The sequence below is a fragment of the Trypanosoma grayi genome (genome assembly GCF_000691245.1).
Source record: "Trypanosoma grayi strain ANR4 Tgr_357_V1, whole genome shotgun sequence".
NCBI classification, from domain to species: Eukaryota; Euglenozoa; class Kinetoplastea; order Trypanosomatida; family Trypanosomatidae; genus Trypanosoma; species Trypanosoma grayi.
In genome coordinates this window covers 1-16690 of record NW_008825976.1, presented here as the reverse complement: position 1 = coordinate 16690, position 16690 = coordinate 1, and the positions used below count along the sequence as shown (strand labels likewise).

Below are 16690 nucleotides of genomic sequence, written 5' to 3'. Positions count from 1 at the left end.
GGCGTGACGCGCTCTGCCGCCTGGTGCACGCGCTTCTGGGCTGCGCGGAGGTGCCGGACGGCGTGGAGAGCGAGGAGGTCGTGCTGGTGTACCTCGACGACGTGCGCGCGGCGTTCCCTGGGCTGCGTGCCAACGCCGCCTTCACCGCGCTGGAGGCGAATGCGACATCCATTGCGATGCGGGCGCGGCTGTACGCGCTACTCTCGCGTCTGTGCGCGGAGTTTGATCAGGCGAACACCGGCAGAGTCGACCTCGATGAGCTGCGGGTGACGGTGCAGCGCGTGCTGGGGCCCGAGCAGGCGTGTCTGCTGCTCGACGGCGCGCAGCCGGACAAGGACGGTAAGATACGCTACACGCAGCTCACGTCGCTATTGACACGCCCGCCACCCCGGCAGAGGTGAACGACAAACAGGCAGGAGCTTGCATCATTAGTTTATTTTGTTTTTCGCTCTTGCTTTTCCTTTGGCGTGTTGGGCGTTGCAGCTGCAAAATTCGATTTCCTTTGTGTATGTGTTGCCGCATGTGCCTCCTGTTTTTTTTCTGTTCACACCCTGCAATGCGAAACGAAAGGGCACGCAGTAAGGCAGGGTGGGGGAAAAGAGTGCCCATTCTGCTGCTATTTGTGCGGCAACGTGAGCTATCTTCTTTAGAGGTAGGGATTGCACGTGTCCACTTCTTGTTAAGTAATCAATAGGACGCTGCTGTGACGACGGCTTGGCGCAGAACAAAGGAAAAAAAAAATAGGACCAACTTGTGGCATCTGGCTTTGCAGTGAGTGCTATGATTAGCAGTATCTACACCTTATACGCCGGTTTCTCCTCCCGGGGGAAAATTGTTCAGAATAACTGTTTGGATGCGCCCGTGTTTGTTGTCACTACACTGAGTCATGTACAGGCACCACCTTCGCTTGCACAGATGGCGCCCGAGGACACACAATCATTCGTGGAAGACTTGATGCACACATACCCGTCTTCGAAGCTCATTGTGGTTACCTTCAGAGGTGAGGAAATGGCAGTGGTTGATATGCCTCAGCAGCTCCCCCTGCGGCTCTGCTGGGTGACGCTTACCCAGCATGAGCGTCACACATTGTGCGTGTCTCCAGATAGTGAGTTCAGCAGCTCTTGGATTTTGGAGATGCAGCAGATGCCGCAGAGTCTAAATAGCCCCCAAGAGCTTGTGGCGCACATGTTCCTCCATATGGATCTTCGCATGAAACTCGAGACTTTCTGTCATCTTAGAGCCGAGTGCCGATGGCTTGAAAATACGCATCTTTTCAAGGCCCTGATGCGGAGCGTCGCTGATCACTTCTCCACTAGGGGCGCTAGAAAACGTGTTGGGTCTTCAGCAGCATTTGGTACGCTACAAGTTCTGTCTGCAGCGAGTGTGGGAAGGGGGATGGAAACAATGACATCCTCATGTGGCCTGTTGGAGGTGGGACTTCGAGTGAGGAGCATTGAGTTGCACTTGAATACTGAGGAGGTGCCAGTGATGACAGACGGTGTATTGTCAACCAAAGGTCAGAGCAATACACCTATGCTATCCCTCGTTGTGCTACATGCATGTGGTAGTGGCAGTACACGTCGGTCAATGGATGAAGTGGGGTGGCTGCTCGATCGGTTAACGGAGAAGGACGTTGTGTGTGTATCTCTGGCAGGAAAGATGGTTGTGGAACCCTGTAGTGGCACGACCGCGCGGCAGCAGTGGTGTGAGAAGTGGAACGAGACATTTAATGAACGGAATAATAATCCATATCCATTAAAAGAAATGATGCCGCTGATGTGGGAGCAGGCCAAGTATGTGCTAACGTGCTGGCATCTACAGAAGCATCGCGGCAGAGTTCGGGGGACGCCAGGGGACGATTCTCGTTTCGCTGTTGTGCTCTTCGTCCCATCTGACTTCCAGGGCGCGGAGGAGTTATCGATTTCTTCTATTCGGCGGCATCCAGCTTTCTTTCACGTCCCGGTGGTCTGCTTGGTAACGCCTCTGAAGGTGCGCATGCCGTATGCGGTGATGGAGCTGTGCCTGCTGACGCAGGGACGGCTGTTCCACACCACCGGTGTTGAGGCAGACTTTTGTGACGACGTGTCGCAGCAGGCGGCATGTCAGTCCGTCATCCGCAAAGCTCTGTGGACCATCCGTGGCACCACTCACCTTGACGCTGCTGTGTGGATAGTAGCCAACCACGAAGACGGTAGCCCGATGCAGCCACTGCTGACCTCGAAGACGTTTGGCAAGACCGCCATGGCGGTGCGGTGCAGAGGCATGCATAATCGCAGCTGCTCTTGCACGTGCCTTGAAATAGGACCGATTGTAAAGGCCACAGAGATACCAGTTTACATCGCACGCCGCTTGTGTGGCACAACAGTTGCGGCGTATACGGGGATGCGAATACTAGTGTGTGCCTACAGCGTGGTCAAGGACGCATACGAGGCGGTGTTGATCCCGTCGTTAGGTTCCTTCCCAGAACTCTTTCTGTACGAACGTGCGTGGTGGACAAGTCTGCACTTTAGCCGGATGGTGCTGCGAGAGGTGCAGCCCAATGGGACGGGGCTCAATCACTTGCTATTCCGCTCCTTGGGATTTGAGGTGGGAAGCAACGGAGATGATGATGATGATGATGAAGAATGGGGTCCGAACGAGGGGGATGTGGCAGCTATAGCACCATGGATGGGAAGGAGAGGTGCGAGTGGGTATCAGAACGACGAAGAGTCCCTCAGCAGCATGGTTGTGCAGCAAATAAAGGGAAATCCACGGCAGGAGCTTCTGTTAGTGGCGTGGATGCTCTCGCAGTCCACTGCACGCGAATTCGGAGCGTTGGAAGCAATTGAGCCTTCTTCCCTTGATCCATTGGATTCCTCCCGCGACATCCGCGTCCTTCTACAGGGTAATGAAAGACAGGGGGACATTCAGAATGTAAATGGTATTACCGGCTCCGAGGTGCCTTCATTCGTGGACATCGGCTGGACAAACTTTGCTGTTCATAACGCATTAGCCTCTAGTGTAGAAGCAATTTTGAGTCGCACATTCCCCCTTACAGCAGAGAGTCTACAACATCATGTTTCCTCAACGTTAGCGCTTGTGTCACTGCATTTTAACTCTGCAGTGATTCGTCTAGCCTCCGTGAAGTATGTACATGTTCTGGCGAGGGCTAGAGCCCGCTACGTCGCACTCTTCATGGTTGACATTTCAACAGGGGAGATGGTGCTGCAGCGTCTCGTACAGGCAGCTACGTTGAGTGAACTTGTTGAAAGCCAGTCATATAGGTTCAACGATCTGCTTTTTAAGCAGCTGTATTGTGTGGTGCACCTCGCATTGAGCCAATCTCCGTCTTTGTGGGTCTCACAAGACGACGTCCTTGTAGCCGATGGAATTCCCTTCTCCACACCATCGGCCTATGTGCAGGATATAAAGGTTGTTTCTGTTACTCAAAAAGCGGTGGAGCTGGAGTGGAGTGGCGAAACAAATGCTGTAAAGTTGGAATGTTCTCCCTTACAGTGGGGTACCATTCATGGACAGAATGTGCCCGGGGAGATGAGGACGCCTGTTGGCCAAGTTGTAGTGCGGGAGGTTGAGGGCTCGCATAAGTGTATAGTGGAGGGCCTGATGCCGTGTACAGCCTACCATCTGAAAGTGGAGCCGCTAGTGAATAAGGGCGGGACGACTGCGGGTGGACACGAGTCAGTGCAGGGCGCCGAGTTGTATTTTGCAACATGTATCGAACCTCGAGTGGGCGCTCTTCGCGTGGACTCTGCCGTGCCTTCTGCGTCGAACTTCACTCTTTCATTGTCGTATCCAATCTTTATCGGGACTGTCATCGTGTCCTCCTCGCATGTTCTGGAGCTGCGCATCACACCCAATATCACTACGGAATGCGCCGTGGATGAGCAGTGGGACACAATGCTGCAGCAGCCGGATGACGCTGGCGAACAGCGTATCATCGTAAACTTTGCGGTTAGTTCCTCCAACCGTATTCGGGTGAAAATTTCATTTGACATGGAGATGCATCCGTTTGGCCCGTGCATAAACGATGCTTCTTCAAACGGCTTCTCCATGGGCGGGGTACTACCGCACCTCGAGGTGTTGGGCCCGTTCGAGTTGGTCCGCCACCTGTCCTGCGCGTCAGTGACGCCGGTAACGGCGCGGTTGACGTGGAAGGGTATCGCCGCATCGTACACCGTCTCGGTGTTGGTAAAGCGAAGCGACGGGGGAGGCGTGTGCATTCGTGAGGAGCGCGTGCCAGCCACCGAACCGCTGGAGCTTGCGCTGACCGATCTGACGCCGTGCACAATGTACGAAGCGATAGTGAGGAGCGCCCATGAGGTGGACGCCGTGGGCGTGGACTTCTTCACACCGCCGTGGCCGCCGTTACTGAATACAGTTACGGTGCAGTCGAATATGGTGTCGCTCCTGTTGCGTGCGCAGTTCAAAAGTGGTGGAGATGAGAAAAAGTTCACCTCTGTCACGATGGTGCCGCTGCAGACGGAGATTGACAACTCGACGGGGGCCGGCAAGGCGGTGGTGAGAAGTTATGCCCACGTCCCGGCAGGACAACCGCTCATTGTCAGTCTCGTAAATCAATGGATAATCAAGGAACACCAATGCGTGCGTAGTGCGTCAGCCCAGTTGTATGCAGTAACGGATCTCCGTTGTTCATGTGAGTCTGACACGACTGTGATGTTGACGTGGACGTGCGCTGCCCAACGCCACGGGGTACATCTGGAGGTGAAACTGAATGCCGAGTCCCATGAGCCAGAGGCGAACAACAGACTGCGTGTCAGAATGACTCCCCTCACCCCTGTTCGTGTCTGTTTTTGTGGACCCGCCATCATTGAGGAGGTGTCCCCTATCTTTCTGCTACCGGGGCCTCCCTCACTGTCGGACACCAATTGCAAGGTACACGCCATTGTGGATGGGGTCATGCATTTGCGCATCAGTGGCACCTATTGCGAATCCCTGCGTCACCTCCTCGCCGATGTCATGGAGGTGATGACGGTTCAGCTCTGCACCAGTGGCGGCGCGGAGGTGGATCTGCCACTAAACACTGACGTCAAAGAGGGTGTAGAGCTGCTCTCTGTGCCAATTGGAGATTGCAAGGCTCCAACAATGACGCTGTGGATTAAACTGCAGGAGAAGGAGGGGGAGGATGAGCCTTTGTGTAGTGAGACCGACACGGTGGCGCTGCAGACACGCCCAGCGCTCCTCATACCGTGGAGTGTCTCTGAGTCGTTTGAGGTTCCAACATTTTTGCCGTCAGTCGTGGAGAAGCTGCACGTCACTGCGCTGCTACCAAACTCCGCCACGCTGGCGTGGTCGCAGCCCAGCGGTGCGCCGAGTGATGCAAACGATGTGGACGGTGTATATATCACGGTTCGGTGTGTAGCGGAGGAGCTTCGCATTTGCGAGCACAAGAGTTACACCACGTGCCCAACACATTCCGTTGTCATTGAGGGACTTCTCCCGGCCACGCCGTACGCTGTTAAGGTCAGCAAGCATGACGAGGGGTATGGCGAAAGCGTGCGCCTCGTGACGCCGCATGACCTCACGGAGGAGATGCTCCACGATCTGCTTGCCTCACTTAAGCTCTCCTGGGTGCACACAAACGACAAGGGTGTGATGGTGCTGGGTCACGCCAACAGCGACAAGGTGGCACACCACATCTTTTTACAGCTGGCTCTCCCTTCAGTGAAGAGTAGGCTTTTGACAATATCCACCCGTTCCGCGTGGTTTGGACGGGCGGTGTGTGATCACGAAACAGAATGTCTTTATGTGGATGGAACTCTGCGCGTGGCACTTGTTGCAGAGTCGGGAAAACTGCTGCAGCTGTGGAGCAGCGCCAGTGAGCTTCGGTCGCAGGCGTCGGCGTACCTCCCAGTGCCTGGACTCAAAGACACACGAACGCTCTGGCCCCACCTTGAGGTGAAAATGGTGTCAAGGGTGCGGCACAAGTTGCAGTCACACCCTTTGCTGCTGCTGCAGCAGCAGCAGAAAGAGGAGGAGGAAAGGGATGAATGTTCGAGGAGTGACGTAAACGCGGCCACGGCGATTACTGTCAGCCCCCAATCTGACCGCTGCACTGTTGTGGATCTCGTCGGCTGCCCGTGTCTCTGTGGGATAGAGGAGGGCCGCTGCGTTGTGCAGTGGCGAGGCTCCTGTGCCGCATACATCGTGCGCTGGCGTGTGGGGGCGACGGGGGCGATCAACACTGAAACAGTAGTCTGGCAGCCGGGCTACCACCCGCAGTTCAGCGTCGACACAAGCGCGTTGGGGGCTGTTGTGCTGCTGTTTTGTGTGCATAGTGCGGAGAGTATCTCCAATTGCATTTTCTTCGCGGTGCTGGTGCCGCCGAAGCGCCGACAGATTGCGCTGCGCCGCTGCACCCCGGACGGTCCGCTGGAGGTTTACGTCCCGGATGCAAGCAACTCGAGTTTTGTCACAATGAAGTGGCGCGTCGCAGGAACAAAAACAGCACTAACGGCCACAACAACAGACTCACTGCATGGCGCAAATGCCGTGATATGCAACGTGCGTGTGGCTGATTCTGACCGAGGCGTGTTGACGAAGGGTTTCACGGAGCTTCTGATGCTCGGGCAGGGGAGGTCCGGCCAATCGCCGCCACCGCCACCGCTGTCGCTACCCACCACAATCGTGTGGCTGAATCCTGTCGTGGATGTCTACTTCCCTGCCACCGCGCTGCAGTGGGAAGCGGAGCAGCGCTCTTCTAGGGCCAGAGATGGACGCAATGTTCTACAAGCAATGGCAGCAGAGGAGTGAGTTCTATTGGTACTGTTTTCAAGGTCTTTCGGCTTTCCTGATAGTCGAGTCGTGGAGCTGGCGCCTCCCCCAAGCAACAGTGGGTTTGTTGTCGTTGTTGTTGTTGTTTTCCTTTGATAGCTCATACTCGTACCTGTGGTGGTGGTGGTTCTTGATTTGGCATTGACATGTGATTTGTTCACTGCTTCTCGCCTCTTTTGTTTTTCATCGGTTTCCTTTCCCCCACCGCTGCACGCATTTCTCTCCTCTACGCATTTCTCAACTGCTTTCAATTCTTGGTCTCTCTCCCGTTGCGCCTTCTCTAGAGTATAACCTGAACATTCATGCGTCGGCTATTGCGGGCCACACTGCAGCAGCAGGGCGGTGGTGTTGCCGGACGGCGGTGGGCGCAACGCGGTGCGGAAGCCTCCAGAGAAATTGCAGCCGCAAGAACAAGGGCGGTGACACGCACATCAGGGAAGTCACGTTCGTCTCACTTGGAAGAGGCCTCGGCGGTCCCTCGGCAGGATCCCGCAATCCCCAGCGAGGTGGATGTCACCACCAGCACGAGCAGCAGCGACAACAAGAATGGCGGCAGTGATGCCGTCGTTGGCGACACCGACAGGGTGGCGGCCGACATATTCACGCCGACCGTCGATATGGAGGACTACGGGGCGCCTGCCATGTCGCCTGCAAGTAGCTCCTCGAACGAGAGTGTGCTCTTTGCCATTGACGTGTTGTGTGATGATCTCTTCTCATGTAAGACGGACGTGCTCAAGTCGTTTGCGCGGACGCGGTCGGTAGGCGGGGCCACCAAGTCCGAGCTCGTCATGAACCTCATCGACCTCGCTAACCGCGAGGCGCATGGCGAGAGTCATGACCTGAGCATCACGAAGCGTGTGCTTGGCGACGTCTTCAACGAGGAGGTGCGGGTGAGTGGGGTGCGCTCGCAGTGGACGAACAAGTCGTTGGAGGCCTCGCACATTGAGATGGCGTGCGACAGTCACCTCAAGTTCGAGGTGATGAGCTACACGCAGAAGACTCTTATGGTGCGCCGCAACGCGTCGGAGGCGGCGCGGGTGCTGCGTAAACTCATTCGCCCCTTCCAGCAGGACTATCAGCACACAGCGGCAGCAGCAGTGGGTGGTGTGTTCCGCAACTTCAAGGCGGAGGCCGACGCACTCGTAGAGTCGATGCCAGCGGTAGAGGTGGTGGCTCCCTTCGCGTCATTTCTCGTCTCGTACGTGCGCTTCGCCACGTCCGGCAACCTGCTGACGCGCACTAACGTGATAGAGCGACTAGAGCAGCTCGGCTTGGTGCAGATGGCGGTGGAGGACATTAGTGAGGCAACGCTGCAGCGGCTCATGGCACTCCTCGACGACGTCGTTGCAGAAGTGGAGCGGCGGGCAGTGTGCTTTGGCGACAAGCGCACCTCGTGGGGTACCGAGACGCCGGAGGTGCTGCGCAGCTCCCTCCAGGCCTACGGCGACAGCAACGCGCAGCAGCTGCTGGGCGACATTGGCGAGCAGGTGCCGGCGTGGGTGCATGAACTCGTGCGCATGTTTAACAACTGGGATGCCATTGTGCGTACGGATATTCCCGTCCTGGAAGATGTGCCAAAGTACATATTTGACTGCATCCTTGGGGGTGTGGTGTGCTATCACGTGCTTCAGAAGATATACGGTGACATCATCACACCAACTGACGTGCCGCTGCCGGTGCGGTCGGCGGTGAAACGGGCGATGGAGGCGCACTTCAAGGATGAAGAGAAGGCTGCACATGCGCTGGCCAAGCTCTTCGCGTATGTGCAGGCACCAGGTGACTCAGGTGTGGTCAAGGCGGATTTCTTTCCTGCTGTGCTATCGCAAATGCAGGGCGCCTTCCACGACACGCAACAGAGCGCACTGCATAACGCACGTGTTGCCCTCGTGCTGCGTGAGGTGTGCGCAACCGCCTCGCGCTGCACCCGCACGTGTGGGCTTTTTCATATGCTGGTTAAGATCACAGAGGACCTGCGGTTTCACTTCCGCTTTAACACCATCTTCAAAAAACTCAGCGGTAGAGACCGCACAACAATCCGCACAAAATACAGCATCAATATGGTCAAGACGCTTGAGTACTTTGAACAGGAGTACGAAGTGACGCCAGTCACCACCAAGGCGGTGGGCTTTTTGGTGATTCAACTCCTCCACATGGCAATGCGCGGCGGTGGTGGTGGTGGTGGTAATAGTAGCGGCATCAGCAGCAGTAGTGGTGGAAGTGGTCGCCCTGTGCTGGAGCGGTACGTGAGCGTTACCGGGAGGGAGGAATTCACTATTGTTGGCATGTCGGAGGTGGAGGCGACGCAGATTCGTGACCTGCGTGTGGCATTTCCACCGCAGCTGTCGTACAACTCATGGTTGCATCAGTCTGACACGAAGGAAAAGTCGGTGTACAACGTTCTCCCCTCCGTTGCGGTGAAAGGGTCAACGAATCAGGCAATGATCATCTCCCAGGCGCCAATGATGAAGGCGCTTGACGCAATTTCCCGTGTGCCGTGGCGCATTAGTAAGTACATGCTCCACGTGCAGGAGGCGATTGTGCGCGAGGGATACGGCTTTGGCAAGATTCGACCTGCTTTTTATCCCTTGCACTATTGTGCCAAGAGTCGGGGTGATATTTCTTACGACAAGAAGAGCGGCGGTGGTGAGGACGACTACGACGACGACAACGATGACAGTGGGTGCGAAGTGTACAACCTGCAGCAGCGTCGCGAGTACGATACGCAGCAGGATGAGGATTGGAAAAGTCTGTCGGAGCTGCGTAGCAACCGCATCCACTATCTGCAGGCCCTCCGCCAGGCTCGCTCACTCGTACAGTTCTCGCACATTTATTTCCCAAACAGCATGGACTTCCGTGGACGCATGTACCCGCTGCCAGGGCGGCTGAACCACACCGGCTCTGACCCGTTCCGCGCGCTGCTAGAGTATGCTGAGCCGAAGCCGCTTGGGGAAACGGGTGTGTACTGGCTTAAGGTACACCTCGCGAATAAAATGGGGATGAGCAAGCTGTCATTTGACGAGCGTGTGCACTATGTGAATGAGCACATTGAGGACGTGGTGCGCAGTGCGGAGTCGCCGCTGCACGGTGACAAGTGGTGGCAGGAGGCGGCAGAGCCGATGCAGTGCCTGATGGCCTGCAAGGAGCTTGCGGATGCCCTTAAGTGCTCGCAGGGCCCGACGAACTTCCTATCCCGCATTCCGGTTGCGGTGGACGGCAGCTACAATGGTCTGCAACATTACTCCGCGATTGGGCGTGACGCGTTCGGCGCGCAGCTGGTGAACCTCGTGCCGAGCGAGCGGCCCGCCGACGCGTACACCGGCATCTTGAAGGAGATGATGCGCTCCATCACGGCGGACGCGGCACGTGACCACCAGGTGGCGCAGCGCTGCCTCGGCACCGGCAAGGGGCAGGACCACGACCACGTGAAGCGCAAGACGATCAAGCGGCCCATCATGACGCAGGTGTACGGCGTCACCGGGTACGGAATGTCGGAGCAGATCCTTGACGAGCTGGTGAAGCAGAACAAGAATCACGGCCTGTGGACGTCGACGGACATGCGGGAGATGGCGGACTACCTGCGCGAGAAGGTGCTGGAGTCGCTTGGCGTCACCTTCCGCGAGACGCAGAACTGCCGTCGCTGGCTGACGGACGTGACGAACATGATCTGGGAGGCGCAACCAGCTGAGCTGCGCACCGCCCTCTGCTGGACGACGCCGCTCGGCCTCGTTGTGCGGCAGCCGTACAAGGTGCGGCGCGAGATGCAGCTCTTCACCGCCCACGGCTGCACGCGCGTGCCAGGTGACGTCTTCGCCGCGGCGAGCCGCAAGCAGCTGACGGCGATTGCACCGAATCTCATCCACTCGCTTGACGCAACACACCTGGCCATGACGGCAATCGAGATGCAGAACCTCGGCCTCTCCATGATGGCGGTGCACGACAGCTACTGGACCTACGCCTGCGACCTGCCGGTGCTGAGCAAGGTGCTGCGGCAGCAGTTTGTGACGCTCTACGGCAAGTACGACCCGCTGTGGGAGCTGAAGGAGCAGTGGGAGGAGGCGTACTTCATGGACCTGCGGCGCCACGGCGTGCGGCTGCCCGACCCGCCGCAGCGCGGCGACCTCGACCTGAACGTCGTGCTCGACTCGCCGTACTTCTTTTCGTGACGCCGCATGCGCGCTGCGGCCGCGGGTGGGAGCGAAGGGAGGGCAGCAATGACAGGCGTACACACACACACACACACACACACAGAGAGAGAGAGAGAGAGAAACGAAAGGAAAGAAAGGGAGAGGGGGTGGAGAAGCACACAGCTGGACGCACATCAACACGCAGCCGTATGCGTCTGGAGTAAGCGACAGGCCGTAGGGGAACTTGTTTAAGGCAGAGGGAAGAAAAGGGGGGGGAGTGAGAAGGCAATCACGCGAAGATGCACACGAATTCACATCACATACATGCACGCAACATCATGCGTGGATTTTTCACATCTCTTGTACGTTTGTTTGTTTGTTTGTTTCCTCTTTTTCTTTGTCGTTGTCGTCATTGTTTCTGGTGCGCTGGTTCACGGCGCTGCTCCTTCTACCCCACAGTGTTGGCCTCCGCGTTTAGACGCACATGGTGGTCCTCTTCCTTCGAGCCCACGGGGCACACCTCAGATTGCCACTGTTTCTCTTTTCTTCCTTTCCTCATTCTCTCTCTCTCTCTCTCTCTCTCTCTCTGTGTGTGTGTGGATTACCTCCCTCGTTGGATAGCGGTGGACGAGCTCGCAGCAGAAGAAGCCCAAGGTGGGGGGCATGAGTTGAGAGAAGGCACAGCACACGGCAGGTGGGAAGGGCGAGGCCATCGCAGTAGTGAAACAGCAGTTGTGGGTGTTGCTTGGCGGTGGAGAGGTGGGCTCTCGCCATGCAGATTGGCAGGGAGCAGCTGCGGGTGACGCAGCGCATGCTGGAACGGGAGCCACAAGGGCTGTCGCAGCACCAACAGCAGTATCGGCGCCGGTGGCCAACAGCTGCAGTTGGTGTGTGCTGCCTCTTTGGTGACGGCTGCAGTGGCCACCACCCCTGGCAGTGGCGGCGCGTCTGGTGGGTAATGGGCGAGGAGTGGGGGGGGGACACCTTGCGAGTGCCCTCGTGAGGGCCCTTGACGGGCGCGTCGCGTTGAATCCGACGTGGCGTTTGTTGTAGCAGCATCATTCTGTGTATGTCTATGTGTACAGTGTAGCACTCTTGCTCGCTCCATCCACGCTTCTGTTGACTTGTTTGTTTAGCTTTCCCGCATGCTGCTGTTGGTTTTTGTTTCATTCCGCTTCAGTATCTTTACACATACACACATACATATATATATATATATATATATATATATATACCCATATCTGCATACGCCTTGTCCTCTTGCCTGGTGTGTGTGTGTGTTTCGCAACGACGCGAGCAGACAGAACAAAAACAGCAAGAATCAAAGCCTATTAGTGGTAGCAGTAGGAGGAGCAAACGTGGGAGGCAGGTGGTGGGGATAAAGCACACGTGAATGTACGGGAAGCGCATCGCCCCCGTTGACTACGCTGCTTACGTACAGGAGTCGCCAACTGCCGCACAACGGTATCGCGTGCGCAACCGCACGGAGCCGTACATCATCTGGCGCTCTACCGAAGAGTCGCCACTGTTCTCCTCCTTCACGCGCGGCGGCTATGACCCGCTTGCGGGGCTGCGTTGGCTGCGCGGCAGGAACGACTTTGACCGGCAGCTCGCATCCACGCGACACCACCGCTTTGTGCTGATGAACCACAAGCTGGAGGATACGGCGCGCCACTACCTGCTGTGGCGCACAACGCCGGACGCAAGGAGTCGGCCGTCAGTGGTGGAGAGCATCGCCGCCTTCACGTCGAGTGCAGCCAGTGATGCGTCGAAGCGGTGCTGCAGCAACCTCGAGGGCCGCGCGGGGTCTGCGCCGCCTTTGCGCGCCGGACGTATTCTGTCCGGTGCTGCCACAACAGCTCCTCCTGCTCCTGCTCCTGCTGCTGCTGCTGCTGATGACGATGATGTGGTGACGCGGCCGCAATCCGCGGTGACGTTCTTGGATAGCAGGGGCTCCAGAAGTGGCAACAACACTGTGCTGTGTGGCACACGCGGCGCCCCTCCGACGCCGCCGGTTTTGTGCGTGCATAATGATTGCCTTGTTGTTCGCAACTCAGTGAAGGCTCCTGCAACCTCGGTGTTGGTGAATACTGCCGGTCGAACGGCGGGGGGCGACCATAGCGGCAGCAGAAACATTTTCATGCCACATCCGCCCCCGCAAAAGTCGGGCGAACGCAAGCGTCTTAGTCGGTATTACGACGAGCGAATGATGCGGCTCCTCCGCGGGGGAGCCGTCGTTGTCTGAAATGCACGCACTACAGTCCATGTGTGATAACTTTCGTGTGCGTGTGTGTTTTTTTTTTGTTCTTCACCGACGAAGGGCCCCTCCATTTGCTGTGTATTGGACCTCCTATGTTTAAGTATATCTATATATACATATATATCTGTCTGTGTGTGTCTTCGTACGTGCGCAGCGCTGCTTGTAATGTATCCCACGGCCACCTAACTGCCTGCTTCGCGCCATCACGAGGGCGCGAGAGTGGAATACGGAGTACGTGTCTGGTGGCACGCTTGTCGGCGAAAGACGCCGCATAACTGCCGTGACATGGCATCCCTTTGTTATATTCTTTCTCTCTCTCTCTCTCTCTCTCCATATATATATATATATATATTCCTCTCGCTGAAGTGGGTATTTGTTTTGGGGCCTTGGTCCTCGGGGTCGTGATCATGGCAACAGCGGCGGCGGCAACTCGGGGAAGAGGGGGGCATGCCTTCTCCGCGGACGGCGCCTATCTCATCCTTGTGGATTGCTGCAGCAGCAACAGCAGTCACCGCATCAGCACGGCTTTCCAGCTCGCGGCAGAGCTTCTGCGCTGGCCGAAGGCGGTGGCGGCGCAGGTATACCGCGATGGCTGCCCAGCACTGCCGCCCATCCCCGTCGCTAACAAGTACTTCGCCACGCGCGTGCATGTTGTGCTTGCCGACACCACCNCTCTGCACGCGGCAGCGGACGACGACGACAGCGGCGATGCGTGTGGTGTGTCACGGTTGCTGCGGAACTTCCCCAGCGCTGTTGGCTGCGTGCTCGTCGTGGACGCGTCGATGCCCCCCGCGGCCATGCCGCTGCACGCTGTGCCGATGGCGTGCCTATTTCGCGTCGTCGTCGGCGTCGGTGGCGGCGACGTGCTGCGGGAGCGCGGCGGCGTGTGGTACGACGCGTGCGTGGCGAGCGGCTACGAGTACGTGCCACACGGAGACGCGTACGAAGTGGTGCCGGCAGGAGTGGAGGCGCATGGTCTCCTCGGCGGCGATCACAGCGGCGCGGCGCGACTGTGCCAGGTCCTTCACAATACAATGTGGCCAGAGGCCTCGCGTGTGCCACACAATAACACCAGCAGCAGCAGCAGGAGCGGAGGCGATGTCGCTGGCATGCGCGCATCGAAGCGTGGTGTCACCTCGATGAATCTCGTTGCTGTTGTAAGCGCCTCGGGTGTGGATGTCGTGCGTTGGCTTGCGGCTGCGTGCACGGACTGTCGCTTCTTCACAGCACTGTCTCCCCTGCAGGCGGCGGGGCGGGTGGGGACTGCGACGGGCAACGCTGACGACAACGATAGGAAGAATAACACGGCGGCCCTGACGATTGCGAACAGGTACTACGCGGCGACGCTGGACGTGTTCTGCGTGCACCCTGCCCTCTGCGCACCCGTCATGGCAGATCTCTTTATGGCGCAGTACGCCGACAGGCGCCCGCAGGTGGCTGTTCTCTGCTGGCCACCAACAGAAGCAGCAGCAACAGGAGGAACAAACGTGCTAATGAGAGAGACGGCTTTGGAGCAGCAGCAGCAGCAGCTGCCGCTGCCGCTTATTGTCGACCAGCTTCGGCGTTGGGGAGCAGCGGACTGTGTCATCGTCGCCGATGGTGAATCTTCTCTATCGCCTTTCGAGGCGCAGTACTGCATGGAACAGTCGATTGAAGTCATCTGCACGAGCGTTGACGACGCCGCTACGCAAGGGGACGCGTGTGAAGTCGGCCCCACCGGCGCCAACCGTCTTGCGGAGGTCCTCCACTCTGTCGAGTGGCCAGAGCGAACAGCCATACCAACGCTGCGGCCAGCGAAGGCGACGAATGGCGTGTTGCTGTGGGCATGTGCGCCGACGGCTGCTGCAGAGGAGTCGCTGCTACACGAGGCACTCGCCGCGTGTCTGCCGGATTCCTCCAGCCGGTGCACTGCAACACTTCTGTCGATGCAATCACCCGGTCTAGGGGCGCCGGTGATGACAACGGGTGTGCGCAACAAGTACTTCGAGGCGACTGCTGGCATTTACTGTTTTGGTGGCGCACGCAGTGCCGTCATGCTGGAGTGTGAGCCGACCATCGAGCAGTTGCGCGCGTTTGGTGTTGTGGTTCTCGTCACGACGGCGGAAGCGGTGCGTGAGGCAGCGATGCGCAGCAGAGTGGGGGCGGCGCTGGAGAAGTGCGGTGCCGCCCAGCGTGCTGCTGCTTTGGGCTCCGGGTGCAGCTCGTCGTCCCTTATCTTGGAGGACGAACAGCAAGGGGCGGAGATGACGCGACGGTTGTGTGTGGCGGCGGAGGCGTCGGTGGAGCATCTGTGGTATGTCGTTGATGGCGACGGATCAAATGACGCATTCATAACAAGCGTGGAGGAGTTGCTGCTGCAGCTGCACCGGGAGGAAGAGCTAGAAGGGGACGATGGAGCAGGTGATGCGTCTTGCAATGATGCAGCTGGTGGCGCAGCATTACCTGCGGAGGGTGATGACGACAACAGCAGCATCACAGGTGAGATGTTTGCCTGGACGCCCGTCGAGGTGGTGTACGGCGTGGGTGGGGAGGGGATTGGCGCGGCGCGGCTGCAGGAGGTGCTGCAGCAGCACGTGTGGCCGAACCGTAAGATGCTGCATGGCACCAGCAAGAGCACAACACTCGTCAGGGAGACGAATGAGGAAAGCAGAAAAGAGGCAGTGGAGGATGCGGTTGAGGTCGCGGTCCCACCGGTTGCCGGCTGCGAGCTCCCACCGGAATATCTTGTGGACCCACTCACGCAGAAGTCTGAGCGCGTTGCGGCGCTGGCCGTGACGAGTGGTGCACCACTGGACGAGCAGCAGCAGGAGCAGTTGGTGCAGTGGATGGATAGGATGAAGCAGCACGGCCACAGGTTGTCCCGCGCTCTGCGGCAGCAGCAGGCGGAGGTGCTCGCAAACAAGTTGGGTGAACATCTGGGTGCAGTGGGCGAGCCGTGAAACCCTAAGAAGATGAACAACAACAAAGGGGAAGTGGCTAGGCCCGCTGTGTTTATTGTTTACATGAGCCACTGTTGCACGTCTTGTCTCCTCTCCGCATTCCTCAGCCTGGAAGCCCTTCTAAGGAGCCTCCTCTTTTTCTTGCTGCTTGCTCTTCTGGTATTTTTTTTTTCGTCTTCTCTTTCTCAGCTGGCGGGGATGTTGCGGGTCCTGCTGCGGCGCTGTCCGGGGAAGCTGGTGAGGCGCATCGCGCTCGCCACCTGGCTGCTGTGCATTCTGCTGCTGCTTGTCTTCGCGCCTGTGGCACCCGATGCCGCGGTGGGAGACGTCCCCTTGCGGCGCAGTGCGGACTTGGACGACGGTGGCGGCGGCGGCGGCGGCGGCAACGCCACCGCAGTGGGTGAAGAAGCGCTGCGACACATTCCACGCGATGTTTGGCAGGCGTGGCGCGAGCGGGAGTTTCTCGTGGTGTTTGGCATCCCGTCGCTCGATACGCCGCAGCACCTGTCGCGCCGTGAGCTGCAGCGCACGTCGTGGCTGCGCTTCGCCGGCGTGGCGACCCGCGCGCGCAACTT

General features: G+C 58.1%; 5 protein-coding genes across 5 annotated transcripts; all 5 read left to right on the top strand.

The window, feature by feature from the left end:
* Positions 1 to 176: 176 nt before the first annotated feature.
* On the top strand, positions 177 to 401 carry DQ04_03571040 (hypothetical protein; the record flags this gene model as incomplete). The annotated part of the gene is made up of 1 exon (XM_009312937.1): positions 177 to 401. The coding sequence occupies one exon, from the start codon at positions 177 to 179 to the stop codon at positions 399 to 401; it is 225 nt and encodes a 74-aa protein (XP_009311212.1).
* Positions 402 to 780: 379 nt separating this feature from the next.
* DQ04_03571030 (hypothetical protein) lies at positions 781 to 6771 on the top strand (the record flags this gene model as incomplete). The annotated part of the gene is made up of 1 exon (XM_009312936.1): positions 781 to 6771. One exon carries the CDS (start codon positions 781 to 783, stop codon positions 6769 to 6771), a length of 5991 nt encoding a protein of 1996 aa, XP_009311211.1.
* Positions 6772 to 7094: 323 nt separating this feature from the next.
* On the top strand, positions 7095 to 10955 carry DQ04_03571020 (putative mitochondrial DNA-directed RNA polymerase; the record flags this gene model as incomplete). Its single annotated transcript, XM_009312935.1, has 1 exon — positions 7095 to 10955. One exon carries the CDS (start codon positions 7095 to 7097, stop codon positions 10953 to 10955), a length of 3861 nt encoding a protein of 1286 aa, XP_009311210.1.
* A 1354-nt stretch (positions 10956 to 12309) lies between these two features.
* On the top strand, positions 12310 to 13161 carry DQ04_03571010 (hypothetical protein; the record flags this gene model as incomplete). The annotated part of the gene is made up of 1 exon (XM_009312934.1): positions 12310 to 13161. The coding sequence occupies one exon, from the start codon at positions 12310 to 12312 to the stop codon at positions 13159 to 13161; it is 852 nt and encodes a 283-aa protein (XP_009311209.1).
* Positions 13162 to 13583: 422 nt separating this feature from the next.
* On the top strand, positions 13584 to 16115 carry DQ04_03571000 (hypothetical protein; the record flags this gene model as incomplete). Its single annotated transcript, XM_009312933.1, has 1 exon — positions 13584 to 16115. The coding sequence occupies one exon, from the start codon at positions 13584 to 13586 to the stop codon at positions 16113 to 16115; it is 2532 nt and encodes an 843-aa protein (XP_009311208.1).
* Between the last annotated feature and the right edge of the window lie 575 nt (positions 16116 to 16690).